This window comes from Aquarana catesbeiana, linkage group LG06 (genome assembly GCF_042186555.1).
Source record: "Aquarana catesbeiana isolate 2022-GZ linkage group LG06, ASM4218655v1, whole genome shotgun sequence".
Classification (NCBI taxonomy): Eukaryota; Metazoa; Chordata; class Amphibia; order Anura; family Ranidae; genus Aquarana; species Aquarana catesbeiana.
In genome coordinates, this window is record NC_133329.1 from 244,055,181 (window position 1) to 244,073,076 (window position 17,896).

At 41.9% G+C, this 17,896-nt stretch overlaps 1 protein-coding gene across 6 annotated transcripts in view; it reads right to left on the bottom strand.

Annotated features, from left to right (window-relative positions):
- The window catches only part of HECW2 (HECT, C2 and WW domain containing E3 ubiquitin protein ligase 2), a 479,776-nt gene that overhangs the window by 127,583 nt on the left and 334,297 nt on the right, over nucleotides 1-17,896 (bottom strand). For 5 of the 6 annotated variants that reach the window (XM_073633112.1, XM_073633113.1, XM_073633115.1 and 2 more), the window contains one exon: nucleotides 16,822-16,917. The exons of the other annotated variant lie outside the window; for it this stretch is intronic. In XM_073633112.1, the coding sequence (XP_073489213.1) occupies nucleotides 16,822-16,917 (96 nt within the window). The remainder of the gene's footprint in view (nucleotides 1-16,821; nucleotides 16,918-17,896) is intronic. 6 annotated transcript variants of the gene reach the window in all.

A 17,896-nucleotide genomic window follows, 5' to 3' on the forward strand; every position in this document is an offset into this window, starting at 1 on the left:
CCCCCTTAAATTTTTCACTCTTTGTTATATTGCAGTCATTTGCTAAAATCATTTAAGTTCATTTTTTTCCTCATTAATGTACACACAGCACCCCACATTGACAGAAAAACAGAATTGTTGACATTTTTGCAGATTTATTAAAAAAGAAACTGAAATATCACATGGTCCCAAGTATTCAGACCCTTTGCTCAGTATTTAGTAGAAGCACCCTTTTGATCTAATACAGCCATGAGTCTTTTTGGGAAAGATGCAACAAGTTTTTCACACCTGGATTTGGGGATCCTCTGCCATTCCTTGCAGATTCTCTCCAGTTCTGTCAAGTTGGATAGGAAATGTTGGTGGACAGCCATTTTTAGGTCTCTCCAGAGATGCTCAATTGGGTTTAAGTAAGGGCTCTGGCTGGGCCATTCAAGAACAGTCACGGAGTTGTTGTGAAGCCACTCCTTCGTTATTTTAGCTGGGTGCTTAGGGTCATTGTCTTGTTGGAAGGTAAACCTTCGGACCAGTCTGAGGTCCTGAGCATCTGGAGAAGGTTTTTGTCCAGGATATCCCTGTACTTGGTCGCATTCATCTTTTCCTCGATTGCAACCAGTCGTCCTGTTCCTGCAGCTGAAAAACACCCCCACAGCATGATGCTGCCACCACCATGCTTCACTGTTGGGACTGTATTGGACAGGTGATGAGCAGTGCCTGGTTTTCTCCACACATGCCGCTTAGAATTAAGGCCAAAAAGTTCTATCTTGGTCTCATCAGACCAAAGAATCTTATTTCTCACCATCTTGGAGTCCTTCAGGTGTTTTTTTAGCAAACTCCATGCGGGCTTTCATGTGTCTTGCACTGAGGAGAGGCTTCCGTCAGGCCACTCTGCCATAAAGCCCAGATGGGTGGAGGGCTGTAGTGATGGTTGACTTTCTACAACTTTCTCCCATCTCCCGACTATCTCTGGAGCTCAGCCACAGTGATCTTTGGTTTCTTCTTTACCTCTCTCACCAAGGCTCTTCTCCCCCGATAGCTCAGTTTGGCCGGACGGCCAGCTCTAGGAAGGGTTCTGGTCGTCCCAAACGTCTTCCATTTAAGGATTATGGAGGCCATTGTGCTCTTAGGAACCTTAACTGCAGCAGAAATTTTTTTGTAATCTTGGCCAGATCTGTGCCTTGCCACAATTCTGTCTCTGAGCTCTTCAGGCAGTTCCTTTGACCTCATGATTCTTATTTGCTCTGACGTGCACTGTTAGCTGTAAGGTCTTATATAGACAGGTGTGTGGCTTTCCTAATCAAGTCCAATCAGTATAATCAAACACAGTTGGACTCAAATGAAGGTGTAGAACCATCTCAAGGATGATCAGAAGAAATGGACAGCACCTGAGTTAAATATATGAGTGTCACAGCAAAGGGTCTATATACTTAGGACCATGTGATATTTCAGTTTTTCTTTTTTAATAAATCTGCAAAAATGTCAACAATTCTGTGTTTTTCTGTCAATATGGGGTGCTGTGTGTACATTAATGAGGAAAAAAATGAACTTAAATGATTTTAGCAAATGGCTGCAATATAACAAAGAGTGAAAAATTTAAGGGGGTCTGAATACTTTCCGTCCCCACTGTGTGTGTGTGTGTGTGTATATATATATATATATATATATATATATATATATATATATATATATATATATATATATATATATATATATATACACTGTATATATACATATATATATATATATATATATATATATATATATATCCCAAAGTGCCCATAAACAATCCTTGTTATCTTCACCCTCATGTGAATGTGAAAATCTTCAAACACTGACGAAGTGTCCACCACCTAAGCTCACCAGAGTGGAGTGAGTTGAGTTACTGAAATATTTCAGGTCATGCTTTGTGGAATCAGTAATCCCTAAATGGTTCTGCTCCACCGTAAACTTACAACTGCATTACCTACAGAATATTGTTTACTAATGACATATGAATACATATAATGCTCCAAATAGTGTTATGGCATTAAAACTGCTTTTTATTTAAACCAAAGATACAAGTAATTGGCAAAATGCACTTACATGTAATGGTACTGCGCAGTGTTTTTCTATATGCAAGAGGTAGATCAGTGGCATCTCTCTATTGCGGCGTTAGTAAGCTCACAAGATGCTAATATTAGGTGCATGATTCCTGTGCACGTGAGTTTTTACCCCTACTCCACATAAAGGGGGGGGGGGCAGGATCTGGGGCCCCCTTATAAAGATTTCCAGATTCTGATAAGGCACCCCCTTATCGGAATCTGATGAGGCTTTTGTCCTCATCAACATTGGGACAAGGTGCTTTCAACCAACCCCCCCCGTTGAGGGCATGTGGCCTTGTATGGTTCAGAAAGGCTGCATGCTCAAATAAGGGTCTAGGATATGGATTTTGGGGGAAGACCCTATGCCATTTTAAAAAGAATGTTGGCACGGGACTCCCCTCAAAATCCACACCAGGCCCAAAACAAACCGCCACTTCTTTTGTTTACATTCTGCTGTCAGTTGGGAATCCCGGTGACAGCAAATGAGTCATGATTGTTAACCACTTCCCAACCAGCCGCCGCATATATACTGCAGCAAGGTGGCTCAGCTGCACCAAGCGCCGTACTGGTACAGCGCTCGTGCCTGCGGGTAGGGGGGCGCGCGCGTCTCCGCGGTGATCAGATTAGTTTCAGAACCGATCAGTCTACAGGTTCAGGCCAATGATTTCTGGCCTGAACCTACTGATCGGTTCTGGCGAATGGCAGACTGTCCTCTGCCTGTGTAATGTAAACACAGGCAGAGGAATTGATGTCATCTCCCCTCGTGGAGCCCTTTTCGGTTCCAGCAAGCGAGCAACACTACACTTACACCAGTACATGTAGGCACACTTTTAACCCTTTGATCGCCCCCCCCCCCCCCCAGTCAACCGGTCTTCTGTTGCTGAGGTGCAACAACTGCATTGGTTCTCATATGCAGCAGAGAGCCAGTACTTGTGCCGCTCAACCTTCTGGTGAACTGGTAGGCACCAGCGGCCTAGTATGTCCTGGTCGTAGACAAAACAGCACTGCAGGAACACTCGGTGATGTGGTGATTCCCATAAGTGCAGTTCAAGCTGGTGCGGTGGCTAGCACAAGTAGTGTCCCGCAGCCACCAAGAGTTCTAATACATGCCCGTAGAGCCCATAGTGCCCTTCCTGATGTGTTTGCAGATACCGATTGGCAGCCCACTTCTGCAGTGCCGTACTTCCCCCATTCACTGGCCAACCCAGTATTCAGTTGGAAACAGCGGATTTTACTTCCCTTGACTTTTACAAGCTGTTTTTCACGGAAGATCTGTATATATCTATTGTGGACCAAAGCAATTTATCGCCGCAAATCCAAATTTGACCCTTGCCACAGAATTTGGCTAGAATCCTATATCGGTTCCCAAATTTAATTTTCTGAGCCTATCCCTCCTCATGGGCATTACTGAAAAGAGTGAGTTGCGGTCATATTGGTTCACTGACTCAATTCACCATATGCCGTGTTCTCTGCTTCCAATACCAGTACTGGATATGAGCAAATCTTGCAGTTCATGCACTTCAACCACAATGAACTCTGTCGTTCATTTATTCCCAATCAAGATTTCTGCATTGATGAGTCCCTGAACACATTTTCTGTCCACCTTGTGTTCAAACAGTTTTTCCTCAGCAAGAGTGCCAGATATGAGGTCAAGATGTATAAGCTCTGTGATAAGGCCACAGGCAATACATATAATTTCCTGGTTTACGAGGGAAAAGCGTGACTGCCCAGACTACATAGGGAGCAGCGGCAAGATTGTTTGGGACTTGGTGCCACCCCCTTTTCCGAAAAAGGGGTACCATTTATACGTGAACAATTTTTATACAAGCGTGCCACTTTTTAGACACCTATTTCAATTAGGAATTGGCGCATGGGTCACCGTGCGATCTAATCACTGGGGCTTCCCCCAATGGCTTGTAGATACCCGACTTAGATGGGGAGAGAGAGCCTGCTTGAAGTCCAACAAATTGCTTGCTGTGAGATAGAAGGAATGTTTTCGTGCTGTCTTCCATTCACACAGACACGACAGTCCAAATTACTTTGGCGATTGGTGTTGTTGAGAAGCCCCTCTGTGTCCACTAATATAATTTTAAAATGGGAGGGGTGAACTTCAACAACCAGATGATGGTGCTGTATTTAACTGCCAGTAAGGCCAGAGATGCTGGTACAAAAAAGTGTCTGTATACCTATTCCAATTGGCTCTGTTTAACGCTTATAAACTACACAAAGTGTCTGGACGAACTGGATCCTTCCTAAAATTCCAGGAAGAGATCATCACAGCCCTTCTATTTCCAGAAGGTGCTGTGTCTCAACTTCCCAATCCAAATGCAGTGAGCCTCTCAGTGAGCATGAGAGGCATTTTCCAGATGTCCTCCCTGGTACCCCTACCAAAAGATCACCCCAAAGAAGATGTCGTGTCTGTAGAAAACGTGGACATAGGCGTGACCAGGGCAGCCATCAGAAATTTTTGGGCCCCTTACACAGCTTTAGACCTGGGCCCCCCGAGCCTGACCACCAACATTCCCAGGGCTTGCCTATGGGCCAACCTACCGAATCCGCACACCGGCCACCTCACCTTTACGCACTCTGCCCCCCCTCAATCCTGTATATATTTCAGCCCCCTCACACCTGTATATTTGTCAGCCCCCCCTACACACGCGCACACACCTGTATATATGGCACACAAGCCTCTGGCCCCTCCCTGTACACAAACAGCCCCCCTCCCTTTCCTTCACAGCCCCTACTTGTAACTTCCTACCTGGTCCCTGCTTGTTTTTACAAAGCTGACGTGTTGCTGAGAAGCATAGTACAGGCAGATCACTGTCACACAAGGGGTGCAAATGCACATAGTAGCCAGCGGTGGCAGTAAAGAGCTTGACGTCTAAAATAAGGACATGAGAACTGCAGAAACTGTGAAATCTTTCCTGTACTTCACAGCACGGATCCCCTTCATCTGTCCTACCTTCTTCTGGTCTGCGCGGGCCCCTTATAGTTGTAACGTCTGTATCCCCCTGATGGCAGCCCTGGGTGTGACACCCGCTATTATTGTCCCTCCTGTCTTGACCAACCTGGTCTCTGCATCGGAGACTGTTTTCGTCGCTACCACATACTAGTGGAGTATTAGCATAGGGTACACACACACACACACATATATATAAAAGCCAAAAAGTTTTGTTGTTTTATTGTTCTCTCTATTGTTCTGCTCTGTTTTACTGTATTTTATGCTGAACTGTAATGTATAGTTACCGTGTTTTATTGTTAACTATAGTTTGCTTTGCAGGTACGCCATTCAGCTGCAGCACTGATTTATTTACTTTGACAGTAACAGGGTTTGCTCTCACGATACGTAAATCAGTGCTGTAGGATCACCCCTATGCTTTGGCATATATTTGATCAATGTGAATGAAGGAACCTGTTCGGTTCTTTTTTTTGTTCAGCCCATGGGCTGAACGGAAAAAAAGAACGGTACATGTATGCCCATCATTAGAAGTGGGTGGATGCAGGGCGGTAATCTAATGGTGGGCATACCACCAATTGATCAATATGAATGGAGGAATCCGTTAGGTTGTCTTTTTTCATTTAACCTACAGGCTGCATGAAAAAAAAGAACATTACAATATATGCCCAACAAGGACCAGGACAAGGACAAGGCAGGTTTAGGTATCATCTTGGTATTGTTTTTATTAGCCGGCAGTGGGCTTTCATGTAAAAGCAATCCTAGTGGTTAATTAGCCGCTAGACTGCTTTTACAAGCAGTGGGAGGGAACGTTCCCCCCTCCCGCTATCTTCCATGGTTTTCTCTGGCTCTTCTGTCTCACGGAGAACCCGAGAATGCAGCCGATAGTTCCGCCAGATGACCATACAGCTGATTGGAGACCAGAACGGCTCCAATCATCTCTATGGCCTAAGAAACCGGAAGCTACGAGTGTTTCATGACTTCAGTTTCGCCGGATATAAACAGCGCCATTGGGAAAGCATGTTTTTGGTGTGGTCAGATGCTCTAAGGGCTGAAGAGAGATATAGAGTCTAATAGACCCCAATTTTTTCAAAAAAAGAGTACCTGTCACTACCTATATCATAGGGGATATATACATTCCCTGTGATAAAAAAAATAAATGAAAGGGACAGTGTAAAAATAAAATAAAAAAGCAAAATAAGTAATTAAAATAAAAAATTAAAGCACCCCTTTCCCCCCTGTGCAAGGCGAACGCAAGCATCGGTCTCGTGTCATATGTAAACAGCAATTGCACCATGCATGTGAGGTATCACCGCAAACGTCACATCGAGAGCAGTAATTCTAGCAGTAGACCTCCTCTGTAAATCAAAAGTGGTAACCTGTAAAGACTTTTAAAATGTATATAGTTTGTCGCCGCTGCACGGGTGTGCGTAATTTTCAAGTCACATTTGGTGTCTATGTACTTGGCATAAGATCATCTTTTATATATCACCAAACATTTGGGCAATATAGTGTGTTTTTGTGCATTCAAATTCAAAGTGTTTTTTTTTTCACAAAAAAATTGTGTTTGAAAAATCGATGCCCAAATACTTTGTGAAAAAAAAATTGTAACCCCCACCATTTTAATCTGTAGGGCCTCTGCTTTAACCGCTTGCCGACCGCCTCACGCAGATATACTGCGGCAGAAGGGCTCGTACAGGCAGAATCACGTATTTGTACGTTCCCCTTTAAGAGGCGGCCAGCGGGCGCGGCAAACTCCATGAGTCGGGTCGCCGCCGGGTCGCGACTCGATCGCCGCAGGGATACCCGCGATCGCCTCACAGGGAGGAAGAACGGGGAGATACTAATGTAAACAAGCATCTCCCCGTTCTGCCTAGTGACAGTGTCACTGATCTCTGCTCCCTGTCATCGGAGTAGAGATCAGCGACGTGTCACACACAGCCATGCCCCTCACAGTTAGAAACACGCCCCTAGGACACACTTAACCCCTACACTGCCATCTAGTGGTTAACCCCTTCACTGCCAGTGTCATTTACACAGGAATCAGTGCATTTGTATAGCACTGATTTCTGTATAAATGACAACGGTCCCAAAAATGTGTCAAAAATGTCCGATGTGTCCACCATAATGCCGCAGTCACGATAAAAATCGCTGATAGCCGCCATTAAAAAAAAAAAAAAAAAATTAATAAAAATGCCATAAAACTATCCCCTATTTTGTAAACGCTATAACTTTTGCACAAACCGATCAATAATCGCTTATTGCGATTTTTTTTTACCAAAAATATGTAGAAGAATACGTATCGGCCTAAACTGAGGAAAAAAATTGTTTTTTTATATATTTTTGGGGGATAGTTATTATAGCAAAAAGTAAAAAATAATGCGTTTTTTTCAAAATTATCGCTCTTTTTTGTTTATAGCGCAAAAAATAAAAAAAGGGGTGATCAAATACCACCAAAAGAAAGCTCTATTTGTGGGAAAAAAAAGGACGTCAATTTTGTTTGGGAGCCACGTTGCACGACCGCACAACTGTCAGTTAAAGCGACGCAGTGCCAAATCGCAAAAAGTGCTCTGGTCAGGAAGGGGGTAAATTCTTCCGGGGCTGAAGTGGTTAAAAAATATATAATGTTTGGGGGTTCAAAGTGATTTTCTAGCAAAAAAAAAGGCGGTGATTGATTTTCGGGGGCCTTTACGCAGCTAGACTCCCAAAAAGTCTCACACATGTGGTATTCCCGTACTCAGGAGAAGCAGCAGAATGTATTTTGGGGTGTAATTTCACATATACCCATGGCATGTTTGAGCAATATATCATTTAGTGACAACCTTGTGTAAAAATTGTTTTGTCATTTTTCAATCACTTGTGACAATAAAAGAAAAAATCAATGGGCTCAACATGCCTCTCAGAACATTCCTTGGGGTGTCTACTTTCCCAAAAGGGGTAATTTGGAGGGGTTTTGTACTGCCCTGCCATTTTAGCACCTCAAGAAATGAGAAACTAAAAGCTGGGTAAATTCCAGTAAATGTACCATAGTTTGTAGACGCTATAACTTTTGCGCAAACCAATAAATATACCCTTACTGAATTTTTTTTTACCCAAGACATGTGGCTGAATACATTTTGGCTTAAATATATGACTAAAATTGAGTTTATTGGATTTTTTTTTATAACAAAAAGTAGAAAATATAAATTTTTCTTTTTCAAAATTTTCGGTCTTTTTGTGTTTATATTGCAAAAAATAAAAATCCCAGAGGTAATCAAATACCACCAAAAGAAAGCTCTATTTGTGGGGAAAAAAGGACGCAAATTTTGTTTGTGTACAGCATTGCATGAACGCGCCATTACCAATTGAAGCAGTGCAGTGCCAAATTGTATAAAGTGCTCTGGTCATTAAGGGGTAAAACCTTCTGGGGCTGAAGTGGTTAAGGATGTGGTGGCCACCCACTCCTTAACCACTTGCCGACCACCTAACGTAGATATACGTCGACAGAATGGCACGGGCAGGCAGAATCACGTACCTGTACGTGATCTGCCTCCCGCGGGCGGGGGGTCCGATCGGACCCCCCCCCCGGTGCCAGCGGCGGTCGGCATTTCACTGGGAGTGTTGGGAGGCGAGGGGGAGACCATCCGATTGTGGCCCCCCCCCTCGCGATCGCTCCCAGCCAATCAGAATCCTCCCCTGCCTGTGTGTAGTTTCACACAGGCAGAGGATGTGATGTCATCTCTCCTCGGCTTGGCAGTTTCCGTTCCAGCGCCGAGGAGAGAAGACATGTAAGTGCACAAAACACTACACACACACAGTAGAACATGCCAGGCACATAAAACACCCCGATCCCCCCCCAACCACCCCCCCCCCCCCGTTACAAACTGACACCAAGCAGTATTTTTTTTTTTTTTTTTCTGATTACTGATTGGTGTCAGTTTGTGACAGGTACAGTGTTAGGGCAGTGAGTGGTAGCCCCCTTTAGGTCTAGGGTACCCCCCTAATAAAGTTTTAACCCCTTGATCACCCCCTGTCACCAGTGTCACTAAGCGATCATTTTTCTGATGTGTGCTGTATTAGTGTCGCTGGTGACGCTAGTTAGGGAGGTAAATATTTAGGTTCGCCGTCAGCGTTTTATAGCGTCAGGGACCCCCATATACTATCTAATAAATGTTTTAACCCCTTGATTGCCCCCTAGTTAACCCTTTCACCACTGATCACCGTATAAGTGTTACGGGTGACGCTGGTTAGTTAGTTTATTTTTTATAGTGTCAGGGCACCCGCCGTTTATTACCGAATAAAGGTTTAGCCCCCTGATCGCCCGGCGGTGATATGCGTCGCCCCAGGCAGCGTCAGATTAGCGCCAGTACCGCTAACACCCATGCACGCAGCATACGCCTCCCTTAGTGGTATAGTATCTGTACGGATCAATATCAGATCTATACTAGCGTCCCCAGCAGTTTAGGGTTCCCACAAACGCAGTGTTAGCGGGATCAGCCCAGATACCCGCTAGCACCTGCGTTTTGCCCCTCCGCCCGGCCCAGCCCAGCCCACCCAAGTGCAGTATCGATCGATCACTGTCACTTACAAAACACTAAACAAATAACTGCAGCGTTCGCAGAGTCAGGCCTGATCCCTGCGATCGCTAACAGTTTTTTTGGTAGCGTTTTGGTGAACTGGCAAGCACCAGCGGCCTAGTACACCCCGGTCATAGTCAAACCAGTACTGCAGTAACACTTGGTGACGTGGCGAGTCCCATAAGTGCAGTTCAAGCTGGTGAGGTGGCAAGCACAAGTAGTGTCCCGCTGCCACCAAAAAGACAAAGACAGGCCCGTCGTGCCCATAATGCCCTTCCTGCTGCATTCGCCAATCCTAATTGGGAACCCACCACTTCTGCAGCGCCCGTACTTCCCCCATTCACATCCCCAACCAAATGCAGTCGGCTGCATGAGAGGCATTTTCTTTATGTCCTCCCGAGTACCCCTACCCAACGAACCCCCCCAAAAAAGATGTCGTGTCTGCAGCAAGCGCGGATATAGGCGTGACACCTGCTATTATTGTCTCTCCTGTCCTGACAATCCTGGTCTTTGCATTGGTGAATGTTTTGAACGCTACCATTCACTAGTTGAGTATTAGCGTAGGGTACAGCATTGCACAGACTAGGCACACTTTCACAGGGTCTCCCAAGATGCCATCGCATTTTGAGAGACCCGAACCTGGACCGGTTACAGTTATAAAAGTTAGTTACAAAAAAAAGTGTAAAAAAAAAAAAAAAACACAAACAAAAATATAAAATAAAAAATAATAGTTGTCGTTTTATTGTTCTCTCTCTCTCTATTCTCTCTCTCTATTGTTCTGCTCTTTTTTACTGTATTTTATTCTGCAATGTTTTATTGTTATTATGTTTTATCATGTTTGCTTTTCAGGTATGCAATTTTTTATACTTTACCGTTTACTGTGCTTTATTGTTAAAGCACAGTAAACGGGTTTTTATTGTTACAGCACCGCCTTCAGGCTTTCTAAGGCCGTAAATTTTTGATTTCACTCTTCACTGCCTATCACAGTTTCGGAGGCCATGGAATGCCCAGGTGGCAAAAAACCCCCCCAAATGACCCCATTTTGGAAAGTAGACACCCCAAGCTATTTGATGAGAGGTATAGTGAGTATTTTGCAGACCTCACTTTTTGTCACAAAGTTTTGAAAATTGAAAAAAGAAAAAAAAAAATGTTTTTTCTCGTCTTTCTTTATTTTCAAAAACAAATGAGAGCTGCAAAATACTCACCATGCCTCTCAGCAAATAGCTTGGGGTGTCTACTTTCCAAAATGGGATAATTTGGGGGGGTTTGTGCCACCTGGGCATTCCATGGCCTCCGAAACTGTGATAGGCAGTGAAGAGTGAAATCAAAAATTTACACCCTTAGAAATCCTGAAGGCGGTGATTGGTTTTCGGGGCCCCGTACGCAGCTAGGCTCCCAAAAAGTCCCACACATGTGGTATCCCCATACTCAGGAGAAGTAGCTAAATGTATTTTGGGGTGCAATTCCACATATGCCCATGGCCTGTGTGAGCAATATATCATTTACTGACAACTTTGTGCAAAAAAAAAAAAAAGAAAAAAAAAAAATTTGTCACTTTCCCGCAACTTGTGTCAAAATATAAAACATTCCATGGACTCAACATGCCTCAAAGCAAATAGCTTGGGGTGTCTACTTTCCAAAATGGGGTCATTTGGGGGGGTTTTATGCCATCTGGGCATTTTATGGCCTTCAAAACTGTGATAGGTAGTGAGGAGTAAAATCAAAAATGTACGCCCTTAGAAATCCTGAAGGCAGTGATTGGTTTTCAGGGCCCTGTACGCGGCTAGGCTCCCAAAAAGTCCCACACATGTGGTATCCCCATACTCAGGAGAAGCAGCTAAATGTATTTTGGGGTGCAATTCCACATATGCCCATGGCCTGTGTAAGCAATATATCATTTAGTGACAACTTTTTGTAATTTTTTTTTTTTTGTCATTATTCAATCACTTGGGACAAAAAAAATGAATATTCAATGGGCTCAACATGCCTCTCAGCAATTTCCTTGGGGTGTCTACTTTCCAAAATGGGGTCATTTGTGGGGGTTTTGTACTGCCCTGCCATTTTAGCACCTCAAGAAACGACATAGGCAGTCATAAATTAAAGGCTGTGTAAATTCCAGAAAATGTACCCTAGTTTGTAGGCGCTATAACTTTTGCGCAAACCAATAAATATACACTTATTGACATTTTTTTTACCAAAGACATGTGGCCGAATACATTTTGGCCTAAATGTATGACTAAAATTGAGTTTATTGGATTTTTTTTTAGAACAAAAAGTAGAAAATATCATTTTTTTTCAAAATTTTCGGTCTTTTTCCGTGTATAGCGCAAAAAATAAAAACGGTAGAGGTGATCAAATACCGTCAAAAGAAAGCTCTATTTGTGGGAAGAAAAGGACGCAAATTTCGTTTGGGTACAGCATTGCATGACCGCGCAATTAGCAGTTAAAGCGACGCAGTGCCGAATTGTAAAAAGTGCTCTGGTCAGGAAGGGGGTAAAACCTTCCGGGGCTGAAGTGGTTAACAACCACAGCCATTTACAATGAGCTCAGATCGATCTGAAATTATACTGGGTGGATTAGAAAACATTTTGAATCGACCCAGTCTAATGAATATACGAAAAGAATCCCAAAGAAACGAAATGAATCTCGAAAACGAACTGGGCCGACACAGCAAAAATGAAACAAAATTTAAAGGACACTTTCAGACAAAGTTAACTAATGCCGCGTACACACGACCGGACGTTCCGGCAGAAAAGGTCAGATGCAATCATTCCATCGGACATTCCGATCATGTGTGGGCTTCATCTGACTTTTTCTTTCTAAAATTCTGACGGACCTAGAACATGTTTCAAATCTTTCCGACGGAATCAGTTCCTATCGGGAAAACCGCTCATCTGTATGCTATTCCGACGGACCAAAAACGACGCAAGGGCAGCTATTGGCTACTGGCTATTGAACTTCCTTTTTCTAGTCCCGTCGTACATCATCGCGTTCTAAACGATCGGACTTTGGTGTGACTGTGTGTAGGCAAGTCCGTTTCAGCGGAACTCCGTCGGAGTCTATTCTGACGGAAAGTCCGGTCGTGTGTACGTGGCATTATCCGTTTTGTTACCACCTGACCCAACTGCCTAATAACCCCGATTCTAAAAGACCAGAGGCCACTGTAATACTTACATCCTTGGGACTGAATCTCCATTACCACTGGGTGTACCTACACACCAAATTCTTATAGATGCTCCCATGTATCCTCAGTCTTGGAAGTCTATACGGACCCAGTGTTCAGGTGCAACCGGTGGCAATAATAATTTAGCCAGGGGATAAAAACAAGTTGGCACTCCACAGATTCTTTGATCAGTAAAGTATGCAGCTAGCTAGAGAGGGTGCATTCAGTCAAGGGGGAAGGAAGGCAGTGTAAGTATATTTCCAAAAAGACCCCCCCCCCCAAAAAGAATGAACCGGTATGTTGACTACATGATAGTACACTAATATATATGTGAAAAGTGGTGTGTGATACTGCTCCACGGAGTGTACAGAACAGGAGACTAAAGTGAAATAAATATAAAGAATGTTTGGTGATTAAAATAAAGAGTATTTGGTGATCAAAAAAGAGGAATTGCTGCCTCTACATATTACAACCACCTAGGTGGAGCAAAGGAAATGAATGGAGGGGTGTAGATATGGCGCTATTCCTCCTTTGTTAGGATTAAATAATAATAATAAATGCCAAGTGTTATAAATCTGCACTTTTTGCAAAATCCCGTGTGAAAAATCCTTGGTGAAGTAAAAAACGATCATATAAATGAAATGATAATGATCAAGAGTGCTAATGTGTTGCACCCTCTGTCTCGTGTAGGGTTGCAATAAAAAGGGTGTTCCAAAAGATGTTATATGTTCTGCCTAATACAATTAGGCCTTAGTGTGGAAATGAGCAGAATGAAGTTGCTTGCTTGCTAAAGTGTGTTACACCCTCTGTAATACAGGGTGTCCAAAATATATATATAGTGTATAACAAAGTGTTAGTAGTATGGTGATGTATGTGGGGGTGTAAATCCTCTGATGACATACGATAATAATTAATCCTATAATATGCCAAACAATATATGTGTTTGACCCTCTGTTGCAGTTTTGTCAATACATAGTGTAAGCCACTGTGTAGCTCTCTGGAATCAGCTGGGCGATCTGTGGGTTACTTACTGGCGTCCCACCGTGTTTTCACACACAAAAGAGAGGAATGCCCATAGCGTGATATTGCTGTTAAATAATTTATTTAATTCATTTAGTGCGCGCACTAGGGACACTACACTCTATAAAAGGACGGGAGGTGTAGCAAGATGGACGATCCAGATAACGTCTTGAATGACGAAACGCACAGGGCGGAGTTACAGTACGTCTTTGCTTCACTTCCGGTCGGGCCGCGATTGTTTGTTTCACCTAGCGCCTGCTCCATTTTCATTTATGCATGTTAATTTTAACCTAAATGTGAGTACAATCTTATACTTTACCCACAAATAAATTATTTAAAAGCAATATCACGCTATGGGCATTCCTCTCTTTTGTATGTGAAAACACGGTGGGACGCTAATAAGTGACTCACAGATCGCCCAGCTGATTCCAGAGAGCTACACAGTGGCTTACACTGTGAACGTGCAGTACCCCTGGGGGGGTGAGGCCTTCTGGTGAGTGCAATTATATTATCAGCAGGGATAACATCACCGGCACCACTGTCACTTAAAAAGGATACATGGCATTTTTCTGATCAGGTACTGGACACTGTTTTGAGCACAAGTCACTTTATTTATTTGCCATTGGACTTATGGACTAATTATAAATATATATTATTTGACTTTGCTCTTTTACGTCTACCTCCGTTTTACACAGAGGGGTGTTATTCTATATACCATTGTATATTTTATATATAACATAGCTTGTCATTCTGTTTTGCCATATCTTTGTTTAAGCCTGCATGTTTATGTATTGAGACACTGCAACAGAGGGTCAAACACATATATTGTTTGGCATATTATAGGATTAATTATTATTGTATGTCATCAGAGGATTTACACCCCCACATATATCACTATACTACTAACACTTTATTATACACTATATATATATTTTTTGGACACCCTGTATTACAGAGGGTGTAACACACTTGCTCATTCTGCTCATTTCCACACTAGGGCCTAATTGTATTTAGGACATAACATCTTTTGGAACACCCTTTTTATTGCAACCCTGCATGAGACAGAGGGCGCAACACATTAGCACTCTTGATCATTATCATTTCATTTATATGATCGTTTTTTACTTCACCAAGGATTTTTCATACAGGATTTTGCAAAAAGTGCAGATAAATAACACTTGGCATTTATTATTATTATTTAATCCTAACAAAGGAGGAATAGCGCCATATCTACACCCCTCCATTCACTAATATACATGTGTTTCACACACACAGACTGAGTGTCTATATGTGGGCACATTTGCACGGGAAAGTAAGTTAAACAACTAGAAAAGCTACAATTTCTGGGGAAATTGTGAAAAGTGTTCTTGCCTCGAGTGGGCGGAGTAACTGGGTGGAGTGGCTTGAGTAACTGTTGTGTGGTTGGAGTGGCTGGAGTTACTGTGAAAAGTGTTAAAGCTTAATATTTTAATATTTTAAAAAGTATAAATAGTAGTAAAAAAGTTGAAGACCCATCATTAGCTGAAAGAGCTGAACATTTTTTTTTTTAAATTATTTTTTTTTTCAAAAATTATGAATTTTGTTTTCAAAATTTTTTTTTTTTTTTTCAAAAATGAATTTTTTTTTTTTTCAAAAATTAATTTTTTTTTTTTCAAAAATATATTTTTTTTTTCATGGGGCGGTCATAATGTTTTGGCTTATCATGGGGTGGTAATAATGTTTTGGCTGATCATGGGGTTGTCAGCTTTTGTCACCTCCCACTCTAGTTTTGAACATTTCGCCATTCATTCCTATGGGACCAATATCGCTGCAAAAACGACGATATTTCGTGAACCATTCGGCGAAACGTTCCACAAAGTAATAGCACACCAATTAAATGACATTGAACATTTCGCCATTCATTCCTATGGGACCAATTTTCCGCAAAAACTACGATATTTCGTGAAAAATTTGGCGAAACGTTCCACAAAGTAATAGCACACCAATCGGGAACAATCCGCACCTTTGGTATATTACTGTCTATGTCGTTTAAAAGCTGTGGGAGGAGTTAGGGTGGTATGATCATGGGGTTGTCAGCTTTTGTCACCTCCCACTCTAGTTTTGAACATTTCGTCATTCATTCCTATGGGACCAATTTCGCCGCAGAAACGACGATATTTCGTGAACCGTTCGGCGAAACGTTCCACAAAGTAATAGCACACCATTCGGGAACAATCCGCACATTTCGGTATATTACTTGTCCATGTAGTGTAAAAACTGTGGGAGGAGTTAGGGTGGTAAATTTGGCTATAATAAGAATAATAATATATATGTGAGATAACAGTAAGTGGTTTTGCTATGCAAGAAGACTTAATTAGCACATAAAAAAACAACTCAGGGAATCTTATCCTTCAAAGCTGCCTCTATGTTTGAGTTGAATTAGGTCATGGAAAGGACTCAACACTGGAACCCAACCTTAGAAGAACGATTCACGAGTCTTTCTGGCTAATGTTGATATAAACAATTCAAAATACAGATTTATGTTTGGCTACTACAACCTTTTTATTTTAGCAGGTTGGACAATGACCTGGACAGATCTATACATAACAGGTAGTTGTTGTTCATCATTCTGCTTTAGCTGACCCAGTATCTCTATTTTCCGGAGAAAGAGAAGCTGTGGGGCTGTGCTTACACATTTCGGCATAAACATTCTGTGTACACATCACCTATATTTCAGCCAGCCATTTGATTTGATTGATCAAAAGGGATTCCCTTCCTTTTTGAGAAAATATTCCTATACTGCTGCTGGCTTCAATAAACATGGAATTCCTCTCTTTGTAAGAAACCGTCATACCACACATTCTACTTATCGTTGGCTACAGGATGCACCTCAGCATTTAAAAAAGAAAAAATGTATGCGTAGTTTTCAAAATCTTAATGGATATAGACATCAAAGTTCACCACAGAAATAAAAGTGAAATGATGTGCGCCTGGGGTCAATAAATACAGACTTATTCAGATTGCAAACATCAGTTAAAAGGGGGGAGCTCTTTAACACTGAAATAAGTTCTGAATAATATCATGTCTTACTGGGGGGCAGAGCTTCATCTATCCTCTGGTATCTGCCGACATCTTGCCGAACTGAAGGAAGTGATCGTAATGGTTGATGGCCATTTGACTGTGAACCTAAGGAATAAATAATACATACACATTTAACTGGCTTTACTGGTGTCTCAAATGGGAATGAAGAGGTATTTCAGTATTAGGCCTCATGTACACTAGACTTTTTATGGCTGCTCCTAGGGCATCTGGCATTTTTTTTTTCTGCCTCTAAACTCCCCTGCATGTTAGCCTATGTGTCCATGCACACATAGGCTTTTAGCAGCATTTAATAACAAAAGTTTAGAGGCAGGAAAAAACCCCACTGCCAGTGCATCCAGGAGCAGCAGAGTTTTGGCAGAAAAAAAACACTTGATGCTGCTAAACGTGCCTAAACAGCACATTCAGCATTTAAACGCTTATGCATTTCAATAGCTGGAATACATTTGAAAAAATTCTGGCCAATTAAATAAATGAATGCCCAAACACTGCTAAACTATAAAACGCAGCTTAGTTTTTAACACTGATTTTCTCCTGTCAGGAGAAACAGTGCTTACAATAAACCAATGTGCATGAGGCCTAAGTTGACATATCAGCTATTTTCAACCACTTGCAGGACTCCAGTGGCCACTCATCTATTGGCTAAAATGTACATTATTAAAAAATAAAAAATCCCCTTTTACTGGTCAGGGGACATTAAAGACACTAGTAAGCAATTTATATAATCTTACATTTTATGCATTTATGAAATTGTATTATATAAGATCTTATCTATATGATCCTACTAATAAAAACTCTAAAATGTATGTAGAAAAAAAAAAAAAAAAAAAAACTTTTTACAACCCTGCGCTTACCGAAAAAAAGAAATGCTATAAAAAAAAAAAAAAAAAATCACACTATCCACCTTCAAATGTGACCAAAATAATAAATTAAAAATAAAACAAAGTGTTCAAATAATAAAGTTTCCAGACACCACACTAGATAAACCCCCTAATAGGGGTAACCCAGTTACCTTAAACACAAACCAACAAGGCACGCTCATAGAATATTATAGTATATAGATGTA